This window comes from Heterocephalus glaber, unplaced genomic scaffold (assembly GCF_053883595.1).
Source record: "Heterocephalus glaber isolate CG9 unplaced genomic scaffold, H.glaber_assembly_v1.0 deba00001610, whole genome shotgun sequence".
Classification (NCBI taxonomy): domain Eukaryota; kingdom Metazoa; phylum Chordata; class Mammalia; order Rodentia; family Bathyergidae; genus Heterocephalus; species Heterocephalus glaber.
The window spans coordinates 37,607,065-37,623,453 of record NW_028258381.1 but is presented as its reverse complement, the minus strand read 5'-3'; the positions used below and the strand labels follow the sequence as shown (position 1 = coordinate 37,623,453).

At 57.9% G+C, this 16,389-nt stretch overlaps 1 protein-coding gene across 3 annotated transcripts in view; it reads right to left on the bottom strand.

Annotated features, from left to right (window-relative positions):
- Ttyh3 (tweety family member 3) overlaps nt 1–15,420 on the bottom strand; it is a 29,256-nt gene extending 13,836 nt beyond the window's left edge. For all 3 annotated transcript variants that reach the window (XM_004840418.4, XM_021254706.2, XM_004840417.4), the window contains exons 1-2: nt 15,101–15,420; nt 64–233 (exon numbers count right to left, since the gene is read on the bottom strand). In XM_004840418.4, the coding sequence (XP_004840475.1) occupies nt 64–233; nt 15,101–15,223 (293 nt within the window). In that variant the 5' untranslated portion in view covers nt 15,224–15,420. The remainder of the gene's footprint in view (nt 1–63; nt 234–15,100) is intronic.
- Nucleotides 15,421–16,389: the final 969 nt, after the last annotated feature.

Genomic DNA, 16,389 nt, shown 5'->3' with positions numbered 1-16,389 from the left:
TTGGCTCCACCCACCTGGTGGCCCCTCCCCACCCCATCCCCCACCCCCTGACTGCCGCCTCACCTGCAAACCAGCGTGGCGATGATGACGCACCAGGCAGTGCAGCAGCAGTCTGCATCCAGGTGCTCGTCGGTCTTGCGCTGCCGGCAACACAGCCAGAAGGAATAGAAGAGCAGGAAGAGGAGGTCCAGGGCGAGGCAGGCCAGGGCAGCCGCCCCCAACAGCAGCAGCGCCTGGGGGTAGGGGAGGCTGCTAGCGATTGTGGCCGGTACCCACTGCATCCTCCCCAGTCCGGGGAGGTGGCTCTGTCCCAGGCTTGCAGGACAAAGATAGAGGTGCCCAACACCTAAGTGACTGACGCTTCAGAGGGCACCGGGAACCCCGGACTGCAGGACCTGACCCCGACCCCACTTGGAGAGGCTGGGCAGGCACAGCCAGGCCCTGCCCCCTCCCCCGGGGGGACCTCTCACATGCTGGGCCCAGGGTCTAGGGAAGGGCAGTTGCCAAACTAGGCCCCAAGAAGAGGCTCGGGTGAGCGGTACTTAAGAACATGTAGTGACGCAGAGGGACTCGTGGGCTGGAGGGGCTGTGGCCGAGGAGGTGCCCTGATTTGCCTGGGCCTGTCTTCTCTACTGTAAAAGGGGTGAAGACAGGGGCACAAGGCTTAGTGCAGTCCTGACAAGTGTAGGGCCGGGCGGAGAGCAGGACTGGGGGCGGGCTGTAAGCACTGCTGCTGCCCCTGCCATCAGGCTGCTCCAGGGCAGTGCCCCTGCCAGGCCTCAGTCCTACGCGGGATGCGAGGAGGTGGAAATGCTGCTGCCTCCCCGTGTCCTCACTGACAGTGGAGCATTTTGCCATTTTGACGCTGCTCCCCAACAGTGCTGAGATTTAGGGGTTGTTAGGAAACAGGGCCTGCCGGGGGCCACAACAGAAGTCTGTGGGGTGAGCACTGCAGAGGCACTGTCCCAGCTCACACTAACTAGTCTAGGGGCTGTGAGGGACCACTGCCCAGATGGGGCCCCGAGGAGCTGTCCTTGGGACCGGCAGTGGGCACTGCATGGGGGAGCTGCACCAGGCGGGATGAGATGGAAGCTGCCCCTCCACACACGTCCCTCGGGGTGGCACCCACACCAGCTGCCTATAGCAACCCCCACTCGACATTCAGCTCTGCCGGCTGGCCTGGGGGCGGCAGAGCCCTCCTATCCCAAGGCAAGGCGTCCCCACAGGAAACAGTTTACTCGATGCAGTGATGTGCGTCCCAAGCACCTGTCACGGGGAAGGAGGGTGACAGACCCCAGCCCCAGAGCTGTCTGTTGCTGAAGCAAGCGCTAGCCCCTCCTTCCCCTGACACCTCACTCTTCTGTTCACCTGGCCATGTGCTTTCACCAGGAAAAGAGCTTCAGAGAAGGACCAGAACAAGGGGCAGGCCCAGAAACTCCTTGTTCAGATGCACCTCTACTAGTGAGAGAAAATAATGGACGCTTCTCAGAAGAAGAAGTACAAATGGCCAATGAATAACATGAAAAAATGTTCAACACTGCTGACCATTAGAGAAATGCACATTAAAACACTGCGATTCCATCTCACTCCACAGAGGATGGCCACCATCAAGCAATCCAATAACAAATGCTGGAGAGGCTGTGAGGAAAAAGGAAACTTCTACACCGTCAGTGGGAGTGTAAACCAGTACAACCACTTCAGAAATCAGCGTGGAGATTCCTCAAAAACTAAAAGTAGAAATACATTTGACCCAGCCATGACCTTTCTAGGTATCTTCCCAAAAGAGTAAGGGGCATCATATCACAGTGACCCATGCACACCTGTGACCACACAGCACAATTCCTAATAGCTCGGTGAAACTGTGATCACCATTCCTACCGTAGGTCTCGACGTGGAGCGCGCTGAATACAAGAACATCAGCCTCGCTGTGTGGGATGTGGGTGGCCGGGGCAACATCTGGCCACTGTGGCCCCCACGACTTGCAGACACCCAAGGCTTGAGCTTTGTGGTGGCCAGCAATGACAGAGTGGGTACGGGTGAGGCCATGAGGAGCTCATGAGGCTGAGGAAGAGCCCCAGGATGCCATCCACCTGGTGTTTGTCCAGCAGGACCTCCTCGGCACGATGAATGCAGCTGAAGTCACACACAAGCTGGGGCTGCACCCGCTACACCCCAGGAACTGGTCCACTCAGAGCACCTGTGCCACCAGCAGGAACAGGCTACGAAGGGGTGGCCTGACTGTCTAGTCAGCTCCAGAGCCAGAAGTGAACCAGAGCCCCCTCCACTTCACCTCCTTCTCTCTGCCTGCACTTTCCTGTCATACCGCAAACGTGGGGCTCGCGGTCCCGAGTGCCAGAAGCTGTCTCCATATGCTGGGCACCATGTGCACGCGCTGTGTTGTGTTGCCTATGTGCAGATGCAGCCAGCAGCCCCCTTTTGATTCAGTCTAAATAGTTTGTTTCCACTGAGGCAGCTTCTGGTATTCCTATGCAATATTACTCAGCTTTTTTATTGTAAAAAAAGAATTACTTATCAGTACGGAGAAGGGATTTGGGCAGGTGGGCACCTGCTTCCAGGAGCCACTGGGTTGTAGATTGGTGTCTGGATCCATTTGGTGATTAGTTTTAAATCCGAACTCAGCGCATTTAAAAAAAAGTCAGAAATACAAGGAGACCACCTGAACACACAGTATAGAGACCATGCCTAGGGTAGGCTCTGTAGTTTGGCCCAGATGCTAGTTCATTGGGTCAGCTGTTCCTCTGGGAACTTGAGAGATGGTGATGAAAAAAACGCCATCCACTGCCTAGTCATAGTAGAGGCCCCGTGACCCACCCGTCTTTGGGGCACCTGCTTTCTAGAGCACTGTGCTTGTCCTCATTTGCCCACACTCACCCTGGGGCAGGCCAGGAGGGCCATGACAGGGAAAGGGCCAAGCCTCACCCTCATCTTTCATCAGTGTGCAGCTGGAGTGGCAGCCCATGCTCCCAGTGCCCGTTCGGACACACTAGCCAACATCCGGGTCTCTGGTGGGAGCGCGTGCCCGCTAGGTCAGTCAGTCCACTCCAGACCTTGGTCCTGGAATGCACCCTGACTCCATCTGAAGTAGCTTCCTCCCTCAGCCTGCAGGAGTGCCATTTGCCATTGAAAAAGATGACCTGCACTTTTCTCTTTTGTATTTTGATAAACACTGAAGAAGCTAGAGCTATGAAATCTATCTTGGAGAAGCTTCAGAACTGGTTTATTTGTTATCATAGAACCTCTTACTGCTTTCAGTACACCATTAGTAATCAAGCATTTTGCATACTTGTTTTCAGTTTTAATTTTGACAAGCACTGTAATTATGGCTAGTAGAATAAAGTCTCTTAACTATTTTTTAAAAAAGGATAAACTTGAGTTATTTGTAGGAAAACGGATGGATCTTGAGACCATAATGTTAAGTGAAATAAATCAGACACACAAGCTTAAATACTGCATGTTTTCTCTTATATGAGAAAGCCAAACATAAATAAAGAGCAAAATAAAAGATATAATAGGGGTGGAGAGAAAGTTTCCTAAAGGAGTTTTGAGTTCATTAATCAAAACACTGTGGAGCCAGGGATTTAGCTCAGTGGCACCGCGCCTGCCTTGCATGCGCACAGTCATGAGTTTGATCCCTGGTACCAAAAAACAAAACCAAACCAAACCACAACAAACAAAAAACCACTGTGGTTCTATTTCTGCATTTTGTGATGTTTGGAGCATCTGATACCTTTTAAAAAGTGTATAAGCTTTATACTTCACTAACCAGGGTTCTCTCTCCATTCATGATAATACTACTTTATATTTTTGTCAAATAAACCTTTTAATGCAAAAAAATAAAATCTAGGGCCAGGGATTTAGCTCAGTGGTTTCGCCGCCTGCTGTGCAAGCACAAGGACCTGAGTTCGATCCCCAGTTCCAAAAAAATAATCTACTCCTTTATACCAGAAAACAACACAAAACAAAAAAACAAATGCACCCCTACTGGCCATGTGGCTAGAAGCACTCATGTTTCCTGTGCCAGGGTGGGGGCTGCACCCTACACTGGAGAAGAACCACAGAAACTGCCGAGCCCACGAGGCTGCAGTCACAGACTACATCCCTCACCCCTCCACTGCCCAGGCCCAGTGGCTGTCCAGCAAGGAGCATTCTGGGCACTGCGAGGGCCTGGAGGTGGGCACCTGCCCATGGCTTCAGCCTGGAGCTGTCTCCCACTGCCCTGCACTTACAGGCTGGGTAGGGACGAGGCTAGTTCCAAAGCCCAGGAGACTGACCCAGGCAAGGCACAGGGGATTGAGGCAGAGCAGGCCGCAGCAGGAGTCCCTGGGGGAACGGCCGGAGCCAGTCACAGCCCTTGTACCCCGGCAACACCACAGCCATCTCGTACCAAGCCCAGCACACGGTCGGCTGTATACATTAGAGCCTGTAACAGCAATGTCCTCTCACTTCCCAGATCCACACTCAGCCGCATGCAGCTGGGCACAGACCAGAGGTGCCAACCATACCAGCTGGCAACCACAGGCCCTGGGGGGATCCCTTCCCGATAAGTGAGAAGCAAAGGACAGAAAAGAGCTGTGAGGGCAGCGAAATGCTCTCAGTGGCCAGGCTCCAAAAGCCCCACGTCCATGGCTCTGCACATGCATAAACAGGGCCACCCTGGGCTTCCCATGATTTGGGGGACTGCACTAGCCAGCCCCATCTCGGCCCTGAGCCAGCCAGCCCCCTCCATCAGGCCCTCGCTCTGTTCTAACTCACAGGCCTCTAGGGCCTTGGCTGGGGTGGCCCTAGCTCACCTGCTTGCCTGGCCCTGCTCACTGAGGGATGCACCTCTAGGAGGGGCCCTGGAACACGTGTCCCCTAAGCGAAACCCTTCTGAGGAGAGAGAAGGCTGGGGAGTGAGGAGATAAGGGCTTAACCCCAGACATGTTGCAGACAGAAGGAAAACAGGTCCCTAGTCACTGGCTCCTGCAGCCACCCAGGCTGGCCTGTCCAACCAGAGGACACATCAAAGAGTCCACAGGCCTCGATCACATCCTCAGTGGCGCCAGGACCACACATACGCCCACTGGCCAGATGGAGAAACAGATACAGAAAGATAAGCATCAGGCTGATGGGGACCTAGGGAGAGGCGAGCCTGTTTCTAGAGGGCATTGCCCCATGCAGACAGCTGATGCCCAGCAGCCAGGGTGCTGCAAGGCAGCCCAGGGCGCCAGGCACAAGGTGGCCAAGGGGGGTATCCAGCAGACAGTGGCCCTGTCCTGGGGCAGTGAGGCCTCATTGGCACTGTGCAGGTGAGAGGGGCCATGAAAACAACAGATCAGGGAAGCCAGGGATGATGGCGTGTGCTTGTAATCCTAGCACTCTGGGAGGCTAAGACTGGAGGATCATCAAGTTTGAGCTCGATCTGGGCAACTCAATGGGACAGTGTCTTAAAATTTTTAAAAAAATAAAATAAAAAAGGCTAGGGAGGTCGTTCAGCCCCACCACTGCCAAAGGAAAAAAAAAAAAAAAAGACCAGGAGGAAGAGCGTCCTGAAGTCTGTACTTTACACAGTGGCCAGGGTCGATGTGTGGGAGACAGCAACACTGCTGTCCAGTAAGGCTGCTTTGAGGATGAGTGAGCATCAGGGGTGATGCTCTGAGCAGAGCCTACTCAGGGAAACCCTGGGAAAAGTCAGCTGCTCTGGGGGTGGGGAGCTGCTTCCAGGTCCAGCTCTACAGCCAAGTGTCCGAGGAAAGACGAGGACCCAGCACCTTGAATGTACAAAGTGCAAGCATACATCCACACTCATGCACAAATGTTAACAACCACTTCCATGCATAAGAGCAGGCAGGCATGTACACACACACACACACACACACACACACATACACACATGCGCGTGCGCTGGGGGGCTCCCAAGCCCCTGGGCATCCACTGGGGCACCTGGCAGCGGAGCACAGACCTGGCCACAGATCCCTGGGTGGGACAACTCCCAGTCAAGGTCAAGGGTAGGACCAGCACCCAAGTAACCCCAGGGCCAGGTCCTTGAGGATAGGAATGTGTCCTGGGGCTGGGAGGGGGTGACTCAAGGATGCAGTTACTCAGGGCCTAGAGGCCATGACAGGCAGACCAGGTGCCTGACATGCCCATTGCTCTACCCTTAGGGCAGCCCGTGACCACACCTGGTATCCCTTCTCTTCCCATCTTGGCTTTGTTCCAGGAAGCCCTTTCTGACTGTCATGACAGGGACTACCTGCACCTTCTATGCCCTGGGGGTCTGCCTGCACATCCCTGTGTGTGGTGCTGGGAAGGCTCCACCAGGTTCATCAACTGGGCAGGGAGGGGAGAAGGATACCTGCCTCAGAGCCTAGCTTCTAGTCTGCCCCTAGGACGCAGTGCAGAGCCTGGGCAACAGATGCTCAAGACAGAGCCCACCCCATCTCCGGACCCCAAACTCCTAGAGGGTCAGGCAGTTTCCCTCTGGCAGGGCTAGCTGTGAGGTAAGCTCAGTGGTTAGAAACTGGGGTCAGGGGACAGGCTGCAGGGTTGGCTCCAAGACCAAAGGAGATGGCACCAAAGGCCAGATAGCATGGTCGCCCAGGCGCTCAGTTCACCCTGCATTCCAGCAGAGCTGTCCCCACCTGGTTGTGCACAAGGCTGGGCATCAGGGTACTCAGCACTGCAGCTGCCTTGACTCGCTTGTCTCGGGGGACAGCACTCTGGCCAGCATGACCTCTGCCCCAACTCTATGGCCTGATTCACAGAGGAAAGGTGTCCACGAGGGCACCAGGCCAACAGCATTTGGTGGCAGCCCAGCTGCCGCTGTCCCTGGCCCATTCAGGATGAGAATGGGAAATGTCTGATCAGCATCTGGGCTTTGACCACATGGAATTTTCCACCCATGGCAGAAGTGATGTAAGGACTCGGTCAAGCGAGGCAGACACTCAGCACTGAACTGAGCCCTCAGCCACAGCATGGGCTGCAGGAAGGACACTGTGCTCTACAGAGGGGACTCAGCAGGGACTCAGCCATGCATAGAGGGGGCTGCAGGCCAACCCACCCTCACTGGGGTCTCTGCTCCCCCGTCTCTGAATCTGGGGTTCCTACTCCTCAGGCTGGACCACCTCATTCTTCTGGAGATTGTGCAGCCCCAAAGCCGTGGACTGTGGCTACTGAGGAGGCTGCCCCTGCCCTGTGTCCTGACTCTTCCCCAGTGCCCCCGAGCCCTCTAAACCCCCGCCCACTCTGGAAACACCCAACAGGCTGGAAAGCATGGGGTCTGAAGTCTCACTGCATCCTAGAGCAGAGCAGCTGGCTCTGAGACAGTCAGGCCTATGGAGGACCCAACAAGCCCTGAGGCACAGACTGACCAGAAGTGCATGGGTTGGGGCCGGGCCTGGGGCTCTCTGACCTCCAGACCTAAGCATACGCTGCCCTGGGTCTGGAACCCTGAGCCCTTCAGGAAGGCCCTAATGCCCCCAACATTCAGCACAGGCAATCTCTCCAGGGTGAGAGACCTCAGGTGAGAGACTGGGACCCAAATCCTGCTTGGCAGCCTGCCCTCCAAGGGTTCTGAGCCCTGGCCGGTGGCCCTGATCAGCCCTGCTCCATGAGAAGGGGGCCGATACGTGTCACCAAAGGCTTATAAAAAGGCTGGGCATGGGCTGGGGATGTAGCCCAGTGGTTCCATCACCTGCCTTGCAAGCGCAAGGACCCGAGTTCGATCCCCAGTACCAAAAAAAAAAAAAGAAAAGCAAAAAGGCTGGGCAGCGGGAGACTCCACAGAATGTATGGAACAGGCAAGCGCAGAAGGCATGGTGAGCCAGCATCCTGCCCAGACCCCCTGACAGTCTGCTCGTGCTGCTGCACACCCAGCCCCAGTGGACACAGGTCCTTCTACCTCTGGACATGTGCACCTGCGCACCTTCAGACACAAGCCAGGCTCAGTGCCAGTGTGGACCTGGAGACCGTGGAGCAAGGCATACCTTCCCCCGGCAGCACAGGCAGCTCCAGGTGGGCAAACATGGCGCTCTAAGGCCTGACTTGGGGGAGCACATGGGCAGGGAAGCTCCCATACAAAGTCACACGTGCTTCCCTGGAGTAGGGCTGAGGCCCATAAGGACAGACTTGCCCTCCTGGAGCAGGACTCAGGATCACACAGTTACACCTGCCTGCCAGAGGGTTCGAGCGTCCTCATACAAAGGGCCTCATTGCAGGCTCACCAAACAGCATGAGTTTGGCCACATGCCTGCTCTGCACTGGCCCTTCAGCTGTGTGCCTGGTCCCAGGTTGATTTCTCCTGGGTCACTGGGGAGTTGCCAAGTCCCCAACAGTGCTGACAGGAATAGGCCCTGGGAGGGGGTCACATACACAGCTAGTGGACTTTGGCATTCCTGGCCAGTGCCCTGGGAGGGAAGGGCTCATAGACAGCAGTTCCCACTGAGGCCAGGCGGAGTCAGGTGGCAGAGGTAGGGCTCTGGTGGACCAGACTGGGGCTCCGACAGGAGCTGTGAGCAGTGCAAAGGGCAGCGGGACCCTTCCCTGTCATGAGGAGCTTCCCAGGGCAGCCCTAGGGCTGCCAGAGGATAAGACCAGGTTTGGGGCATCTGAGAGGCTGCATAAGGGGCTCTGGCCCCAGCACCATCTAAAAAGACACCAGTGTGTTGAGTCCAGGGGGAGGGGCCACCAAGGTTAAGCCCCTGCCCCTGTGTGTGAGCTCTGCACAGCCCATTAGGGTTGCTCAGCAGGAGGGACTCCCCACTCTGCTGCGCTCTGGCTTCCCCTGGCCAGCCCTGTACCTAAGCAGTGCCCACCACAGGCCAGCTTCACACCTTTGCTCTAGGTCCCCAGATGCCACAGGTGTGGCTAGTTCCCACAGTGCAGCCTGGGCACCTGAGCCTGAACAGAAAGAAGCCTGCACCCCACAGGCTGGAAGCAATGTCCAGTGGCCTGCAGAGAGGCCACCCCTCCCCTGAGCAGGCTGTGCAGGCGTCAAGCTGGCTGCACAGTGCAGCCCCCACCCCTACCACACTCGGTGGTGCTTTTCAGCCACGGCGGCCAGAAATTAAAAACAGATTTTTCCACCGGGCCTGGCTTGGGTTTCACAAATTCCATGACAGTGAGCTCGTGCCTGGAGAAAGTGCAGCTGGCTACGGCTGTGCAGGAAGGAGGGGAGCAAGGCCCCAGCTCCGTCCCAGTCCATCCACCCTGAGGCCCAATGTCCAGGGACTTGCAGCTGTGCTTGTCACTTTCCTGGAGTCACCTAGAAGGAGGGCACCAAGGCAGGACTGGGCTTGGGCTTCAGAGAGCAGCTCTCTCTGTCCCCTCGCAGGCTGGGCCCCAGAATCCCTGCGGCCCAACCCTTGAGGAGGGCACAGACAGCAAGGAGCAGGGCAGGACAGTTGCCCTGCCACAGGGGACACAGCTGCCTCGAACCCCATGTTCGGACACAGCCTTCAGAGTAACGCCAGAAAGCTCCCAGCTCTCACCAAGCTAGTGTGCACGCGCCTCTACTTGGTCACCTGGGGACTTAGCCACAGGTCCGACCCAGCCAGGAACCGCTGGACAGGCCTGGCTGCCCACTGGAGCAGCCTGGAGCCCAGAGACAGAGCCAGGCCACCTACCAAGGAGAGGGGCCCAGGAGGGCATGGCCCAAACCAACTTGGGATCAGAGCTGGATACACTGAGGACCACGATGGCCAGGAACCCAGCCCAGAGCACAGGAGACGGAGCAGCTGGTGCAGGGGTGCACTGTGCCAAGCACCCTCCTCAGACGCAAAAGAAACAAGCTTACCACACAGGCCTGAGCTGCTGGCCTCTTCCCTGGGGCCTGGCTCCCATGGCATATATGCCCTTTTCCTTAAGGACCCGGGCCTATGCTAACCTCTCTGGGGCAGGACGTGCCAGCTAAGGGCTGAGGGCGCCTCGGCCACAGGACTGCCTCTAGCAGTGGGAGGGGTTGTCAGCTTGGGGTGATACAGTGCCCAGGGTGCCCATCAAAGCCTCATCAGGCTGGCTGCAGCAGCCAGCCTCTGTGTCCTCAGCCTTCCACAAGGCTGTGAGATGTCCCTGAGGGCCACGTGCACCCAGGTCAGGTAGGGGTAGGACAGCTCCCCAGAGATCCCAGGAAAGGCAGCCCCACCCTTCACAGTCCTGCTGCAGCCCTCACCACCCGCTGGCACATGCCCCAACCCCAGGCACTTCCCATGTCCCTGACCCCTAACCCCAGGCTGCAGCATCAGTTCCTCTTCTCCAAGAACTGCCTCTGGGGGAGGAGTACGGCCCCGACCCCTAAAGCTGTGTCCACAGGGAGGGAAGGAGTTGGGCTGAAACAGGAGCACTGGCCTGTCTCCAGCCCAGGGGCCCCACCTCTGCCCATGCAGGGAAAATGGTGTCCAGCTCCCAGGGCCACCGTGGCTACTCCCAAAAAGTGCTATAGAAACACACAGCATGAGTCCCTTGGGCAGGGCAGCTGTGCACTGAGGGTCAAAGCCACAGAACACCTGCTCCCCCAGAACGTGAGCAGTAGCTACAGCCAGAGGGTCTTGTGTCCTGGACTTGTGGAGGCTGGCCCGGGAAGCCCATGGGAGCCCAGAGGTGGATATGGGCCCCTGCATACAGACTGGAGTGGCCCTCAAGGAGCCAGCACCCTGGGGAAGAATGACCCTACACACTCAGCAAAAGCCTTCTTGAAGATCCATCTCCACAGCTTCCTGAGGGGTCCAGGGCCCCACTCGGATGGGAATCGGTCAGATTCCCACAAACTCCCAAGCACAGCATTGGCCATGCACATTGGAGTCTCCAAAACCAGGAGCCACTGGTTCCTACAGGAAGGGAGAACATGGCATTTCTTCCCTATTGGGTGGTAGCCAACCCCTGAGGGAGTGGACTGGATGGCCCCTGGCCACAAGGTGACACTGACCCGGGTGGTGCCCATTGAATCTTTCCCTGGGACTCAGCACTGACCACGATGCAAACACCCTGAGCCAACTGGCCCAGAAGTAGGCCCCCTGCACTCTGCACCCCTAAGCCCGGCCCATCATCTCGCACCCTCACAGGGCTGGCTCTAGAGGCTTCCACCCAGCCCCCAGGGCACTGTGTCTAGCACACTTCCATCACTTGCAACCACAGAATCCTTCTCAGCACTGTGGGGCACTGAGAAAGCACCCAGAAGCAAGGCCACGGACACATCAAAGATACCTGATGGGGCCAGGGATTTAGCTCAGTGGTTCTGGCGCCTGCCTAGCAAGCACAAGGTCCAGAGTTCGATCTCTGGTACCAAAAAAAAAAAAAAAAAAAAAAAGATACATGGTGTACCTCATGTACAAGAAGGTATACAGCTCCACTCTGGTGTAAAGTGGCTTCCGCTCCATACAGACATTCGCCAGGACACAATCCAGCTGGGGGGGTGTCATCATGAGCTTCTTTTCCCAGCATGTCCTTCGAACCTGCATTGCCTCTAAACCGAAAGACAGGCGATAACACCGCCTTTCTAACCAGAGCTCATTTCCTGAGTTGTGGGGAAATGACAATGAGTCCAGCCCTGCCCAGAGGATAAGGCCGCTTTGCCACAGGTCTGCAGCCAGGCAAGCAGCTGACCTTGTAAACCGAGGGCTATGCTCTTATGAGCTGGCTCTAAGCTCTGTAAGGAGACCACTGGCCCTGAGGGCTGTTCAAACCACACAGTGTGAGCTCACACACCTCCAGCACAGTGCGACACCCAGCACTCCCTGGGACACCCTGTCCCCCTGACCATGCAGACCAGAGGGCTTCTCCTTGGTCTGGCCTGAGGCTCAGGCTTCCCTGCCTTAGGGGCTTGGCATGTTCTATTTCTGTGGCCTGCAACCTTCTTCCTTAGCTCTGGCCACACTACCTCCATCTTTTTGTTAGGGTCTTGACTGAAACATCTGAACACTCAGGGCTCTAACAGGAAATGGCCACCCTCTGGGTGAGCCTGAAGCAAGTGCTAAGGTCTATCTGGAAGGCCAGTATGCCACTGAGCCACTGCAGGCCAGGGGATGGACACGGAGTCAGGGAGGAGGCAGCAAGCCCTGGACCTCTGGGCGCCCAGGCAGCTAACACCCCCTATGTACCACCGCTGGCCTTAACAGTCCTTTCAGCTTCCAGCCTGCCCTGAAGTGGTGGAGACAGAGAGCCAGAGGGAGAAAGATGGGCAGCAGTCAACACAAACTTGATCCCTGCCTAAGGACATGAGGTCATGCTGGGTCACAAAGGCTGGCAAGAGATGAGGAAGCAGACCCTAGTCCCACACGGAGGCCCAGAGAGCTGGGTGGACCACCCAAGGTCACACGGTAGGAATGACAGAGCTGAGATGCAGGCCCAACATGCCCTACCCCAGCACCCGTATTCCACCCCAAGCAAAGGTCCAGCTACTCATACCTGAGGACTGCAGACAGATAGGACAGGCCCCTGCCTGGACAATCAAGACTTTCACCTAGAGGACAGGCCACCCGGCTATATCAGGTTCCATCCCTTTAGGTCTTCAGGGCCTCCCTGTGCACCAAGAGCCACAACCCACCTCAAGAGACCTGAGCAGGCCCCATCAGCCACTGAGGCAGTATGAGCAGCTGGGAATGGCCCAATTCCAGGGGAACCCAGGCAGCAGCCCCTGGGGGCAGCCCAAGTTGGGGAGCCACATAGAGCAGACCCCAGAAGCCCCTTCTAGCCCCTGCCCATAGATGCCATCACACCCATAAAATCTACTCAGCAACATCACAGGCTCTCAGAGGAACCCAGAGGGGTTACTCTCCTGGGACGAAGGCCGTGCAAATATGGTATCCCAAGATCCTTTGTTCCAAGAGATCTTAATGTTGGTGGAAGCCAACCCCAACCCCCTTCCCCTGGTAAAGGCCCAGGTTCCAACAGGTCCCCACCACCCTCATAATAGCCCCATCAGTTCCTAATTCCACAGTCCCCCACCCCACCCCCCTGCAGTGGGACCCCAGGCTGACTGGCTGCCAATGGGGCAGGGACATTGGCCTCCCCCTTGCTTCCTGGGTCAGGCTGGGCCAGGCCCTCTCTCTGGGCCTCAACTTTTGAATCTGCAAAGGAGAGACAACCGAGCTGTCCGAAAGAGAGCTGGGAGTGGCAGTCTCACCCAGGCTTCGAAGTGGACTTGGGGGTCTGCTTGGGGTCTTCGCCAGGGCCCCTGCCAGTGGCCTGTGAGAGCAGGGAATAGCAAAGGATTGAGGCTGGTCTGCCCTTGCCATAACCCCTAGCCTCTGGCCACACCTTCTCTCTGGAAGCCCTCCTCCCCAGCAGGGCACAGACATTTAAGGTCAGAATGGGTAAGTGTCACTATCCTGAATGGGACACAGCAGCCACCCCCACCCACAGCTAGCAACACCTCTCGAGAGAGGCAGGATGGGGCCTACAACCAACCACTGCTCACCCACCCGGAAGGGAGCTCCTCCTGCCCACGCCTGCCGCACCCCTGCAAAGAAGGCACAGCAGCCCTCATTTCAAGAGGCAGCAAAGCTCAGAAAGATCAAGAGCCTGCCTAAAAGCACCAGCACACAGAGGGCAGGACGCATGTCCACAGCCCCGAACAGAGTGGAGGCGGCGGGGGATGGAGACAGACTGGTTTCCACACCGTGAATTATTCAGTGGCTAATTCTGCTCCTCAGAGAGAAGTGAGTCAGAGCCCTCCCACAGCAGAGCAGGGAGTAGGGCAGAGAAGGGGGCAGAAACCAGGGCCCCTGTGAGCTGCAGGCATCATTGCCCCTCACTCCCTCCTTGCCACAAGTGCAGGAATCCAGGGGTGGGAGCAAATTCAACAGTGGTTGCAGCCCGGGCATGCAGCACCCATGGCTGCAGGAAACAGCCACCAGCACGCCTCGGGGCAGAAAACAGCCACCAGGATGCCCCAGGGGCCTCCAGCCTTTCAGAACTGACAAATGCGCCCAACCCTTGGGGCAGAGAACTTTCCAAGCAAAGCACATGCTGCTGAAGCAGCAGTCGCCTGGGGAGGAGAGTGACAAAGCCATCCCACCGCCACGGTCCCGGGGAGCATGAAGTGCGTGTCCTTCCTCCCAATAGCTCCCAGGCCACGGGTTCACACCAAACCTTTACAGGCCATCTCTGGGTACCCCTGAGCCAATCCCTCACCCCCTCTCTAGTCTGCTTAGAAACACCATCAGCGGGCAGATTTGGGGTCAGGTAAGCACGGGAACAGGGCAGCAAACTTCCCGTGGTGCCCTCAACCTCTGCTTCCGGTTGTCAGTTGTCGTTTGGGTAAGGGAGGCCGGGAGAACACAGCTGAGTAGGGAGATTCTACTCGCCCCCAAACACTGGATTCCCACGACACCCAGGGTCCACTGTGATCCCCAGAGACAAACGCCAGGGTGCTCTCAGGGTGACCAGTCACCCAGGTCCGGAATCCTGATCTCCACAGAGGAAGGAAATGCCCCCAGCCCGGTCCCCTGCCCTACACTCAAACGACAGCCAGGGGTGGGGGTGGGGCCCAGACTTGGCCTAATGCCAGGCCTAGGGCTCCACAGGGAAAGAAAGGGCAGCCAAGGGCCCCCCACCGCCTCTACGTCTGCCCCGGCTCAGCCTCTCCCAGCCTCCAGATTGAGGCCCACATTGCAGGGCCTCCCTCCCGCAGGGTTCACCAGGCTGGTGTCCCACAGCCACCGACGACAGCATGTACACTCCACAGCCTGACCACAGAGCAGGGGGTCATTACCAGCCACAGAGGGCTGGCCTCTGCCCAAGGTACTCACCAGCCAATAGCCTGTGGCAGGATTCCCCAGCTGGGGCAGGAGGGAGCGAGGAATCCCCTCCCGCCTGGCCAGGGCTCTGTTCCGGGGGCCCTGGGTAGGGGGCTCTGCTGGAGAGTAGCGTCAGGCCGCCCCCGCCCAGGATGGAAATGGGGGACATGAGGGTGAGGAAGGCGACTCTACTGACCCAGCAGAGACCCTGGTAACACAGGAGGGGAAGCCAGAATCTGCAGGACCCTCAAGGAGGGGGCCCGGGGCCCAGAGGGGACCCTCCAGAAGGAAAGGGTTGGGGGTCTCGAGGCCCCAGGGGAGGGGGCTGTGACCCGGAGCCTGATCCAGAAGCCAGGGGCGCGCGTCACCTGCTGGTAGTCGGCGTCCTCGGGCCGGAACCGGCTGCTGGTGGCCTCCCAATGCAGGTCAAAGTGGGGCAGCCGATGCAAGAGGTTCACCCACCAGGGCGCCGCGTAGCTGACCCCGGCCATGGTGGCCGGTGCCTCCGCCACACGGACTCCCTCACAGCCCGGGAGCGGGGCTCAGGGACCCGCCGACCCCTGCCTGGACGCCCGCATCGCCTCTGCGCGCTCCTGGGCCCGGCCCGGCCCGGCTCGGCCCGGCTCGGCCCGGCTCGGCTGCGCTCGGCTCCGGTCGGCCACTCGCTCCTGCCGCCTCTTTGTTCGCCGCCGCCGCCACCGCCCCCTCCGCGCCCCCGCCCGTCCACAGCCCCGCCCCCGAACCTCCATTGGCCTGCCACCAGCAGGGCTCGCCCCACCCTCTCCCCCGCCCTCCCACCGTGCTTTCTAGTTACCATTGGCTGGTTTCTCATCGGTTCCGCCCTTCAGCGCGACCTCTCACCCTTTCCTGCATTTCCATTGGTCCTTTGTCCCTATAACCCCGCCCCACCCTCCCTCTATACGAGTGGCCACGCCCTCCAGATGCAGATCTTGCCCCCGACTCTTTATTGGCTCCCCAGTAGCAGCCCCGCCCACTCCCTTCCCCTCCTGGAGAAGGGTATGGCAGCCCGGAAGGCCTGAGACCCTCCACTCCTACATCCGTGTGGGGTTTCCCTATTGGCCCGGAGGCCGAACCCTGGCTGCGCGCTCGGCTGCGCTACATCCTACGTGTTCACTGGTTGGTTGGACCATTGCACATTTACTGCGGGGGGTCTAGCCTGTGGGCAGCGGGCCGGCCTTCCAACAGCTGTCAGCCCAGTCCACGTCCACAGCGCCCCTCGAGACTGTATGTAGGATGGACATGATCTAGATTCAGAGGCTGGCTCGGTCATCCGTGGCTGTGTGATCTTGGACAAGTTACTTAACCTCTCTGTGCATCAGTATCCTCATGCGTGAGAAGGAATAGTAAGGATACAGTGAGTGTAGAGTGCGGAAAGTAAGACTTCGTACCTAAGCTACAGAAGCATGTGTGTAAGGCCATGAAGCAAAGACCTGAAACAAAGGCGGTGCCTGGTAATCCAAGCACCTGCTAGGGAAGGCCTACAGTGACAGGACCGTGCTTCCTATAGGGTAGTCCTCGAGTGGAGACAAGACTCAGGTGTGGTGCCACACATCTTTAAACCCTGCACTCTAGGAGGCTGAAGCAGGAAATGGCAGGTTTGAGCCTAGCCTGGGCAATTTACTGACTCACCAAAACC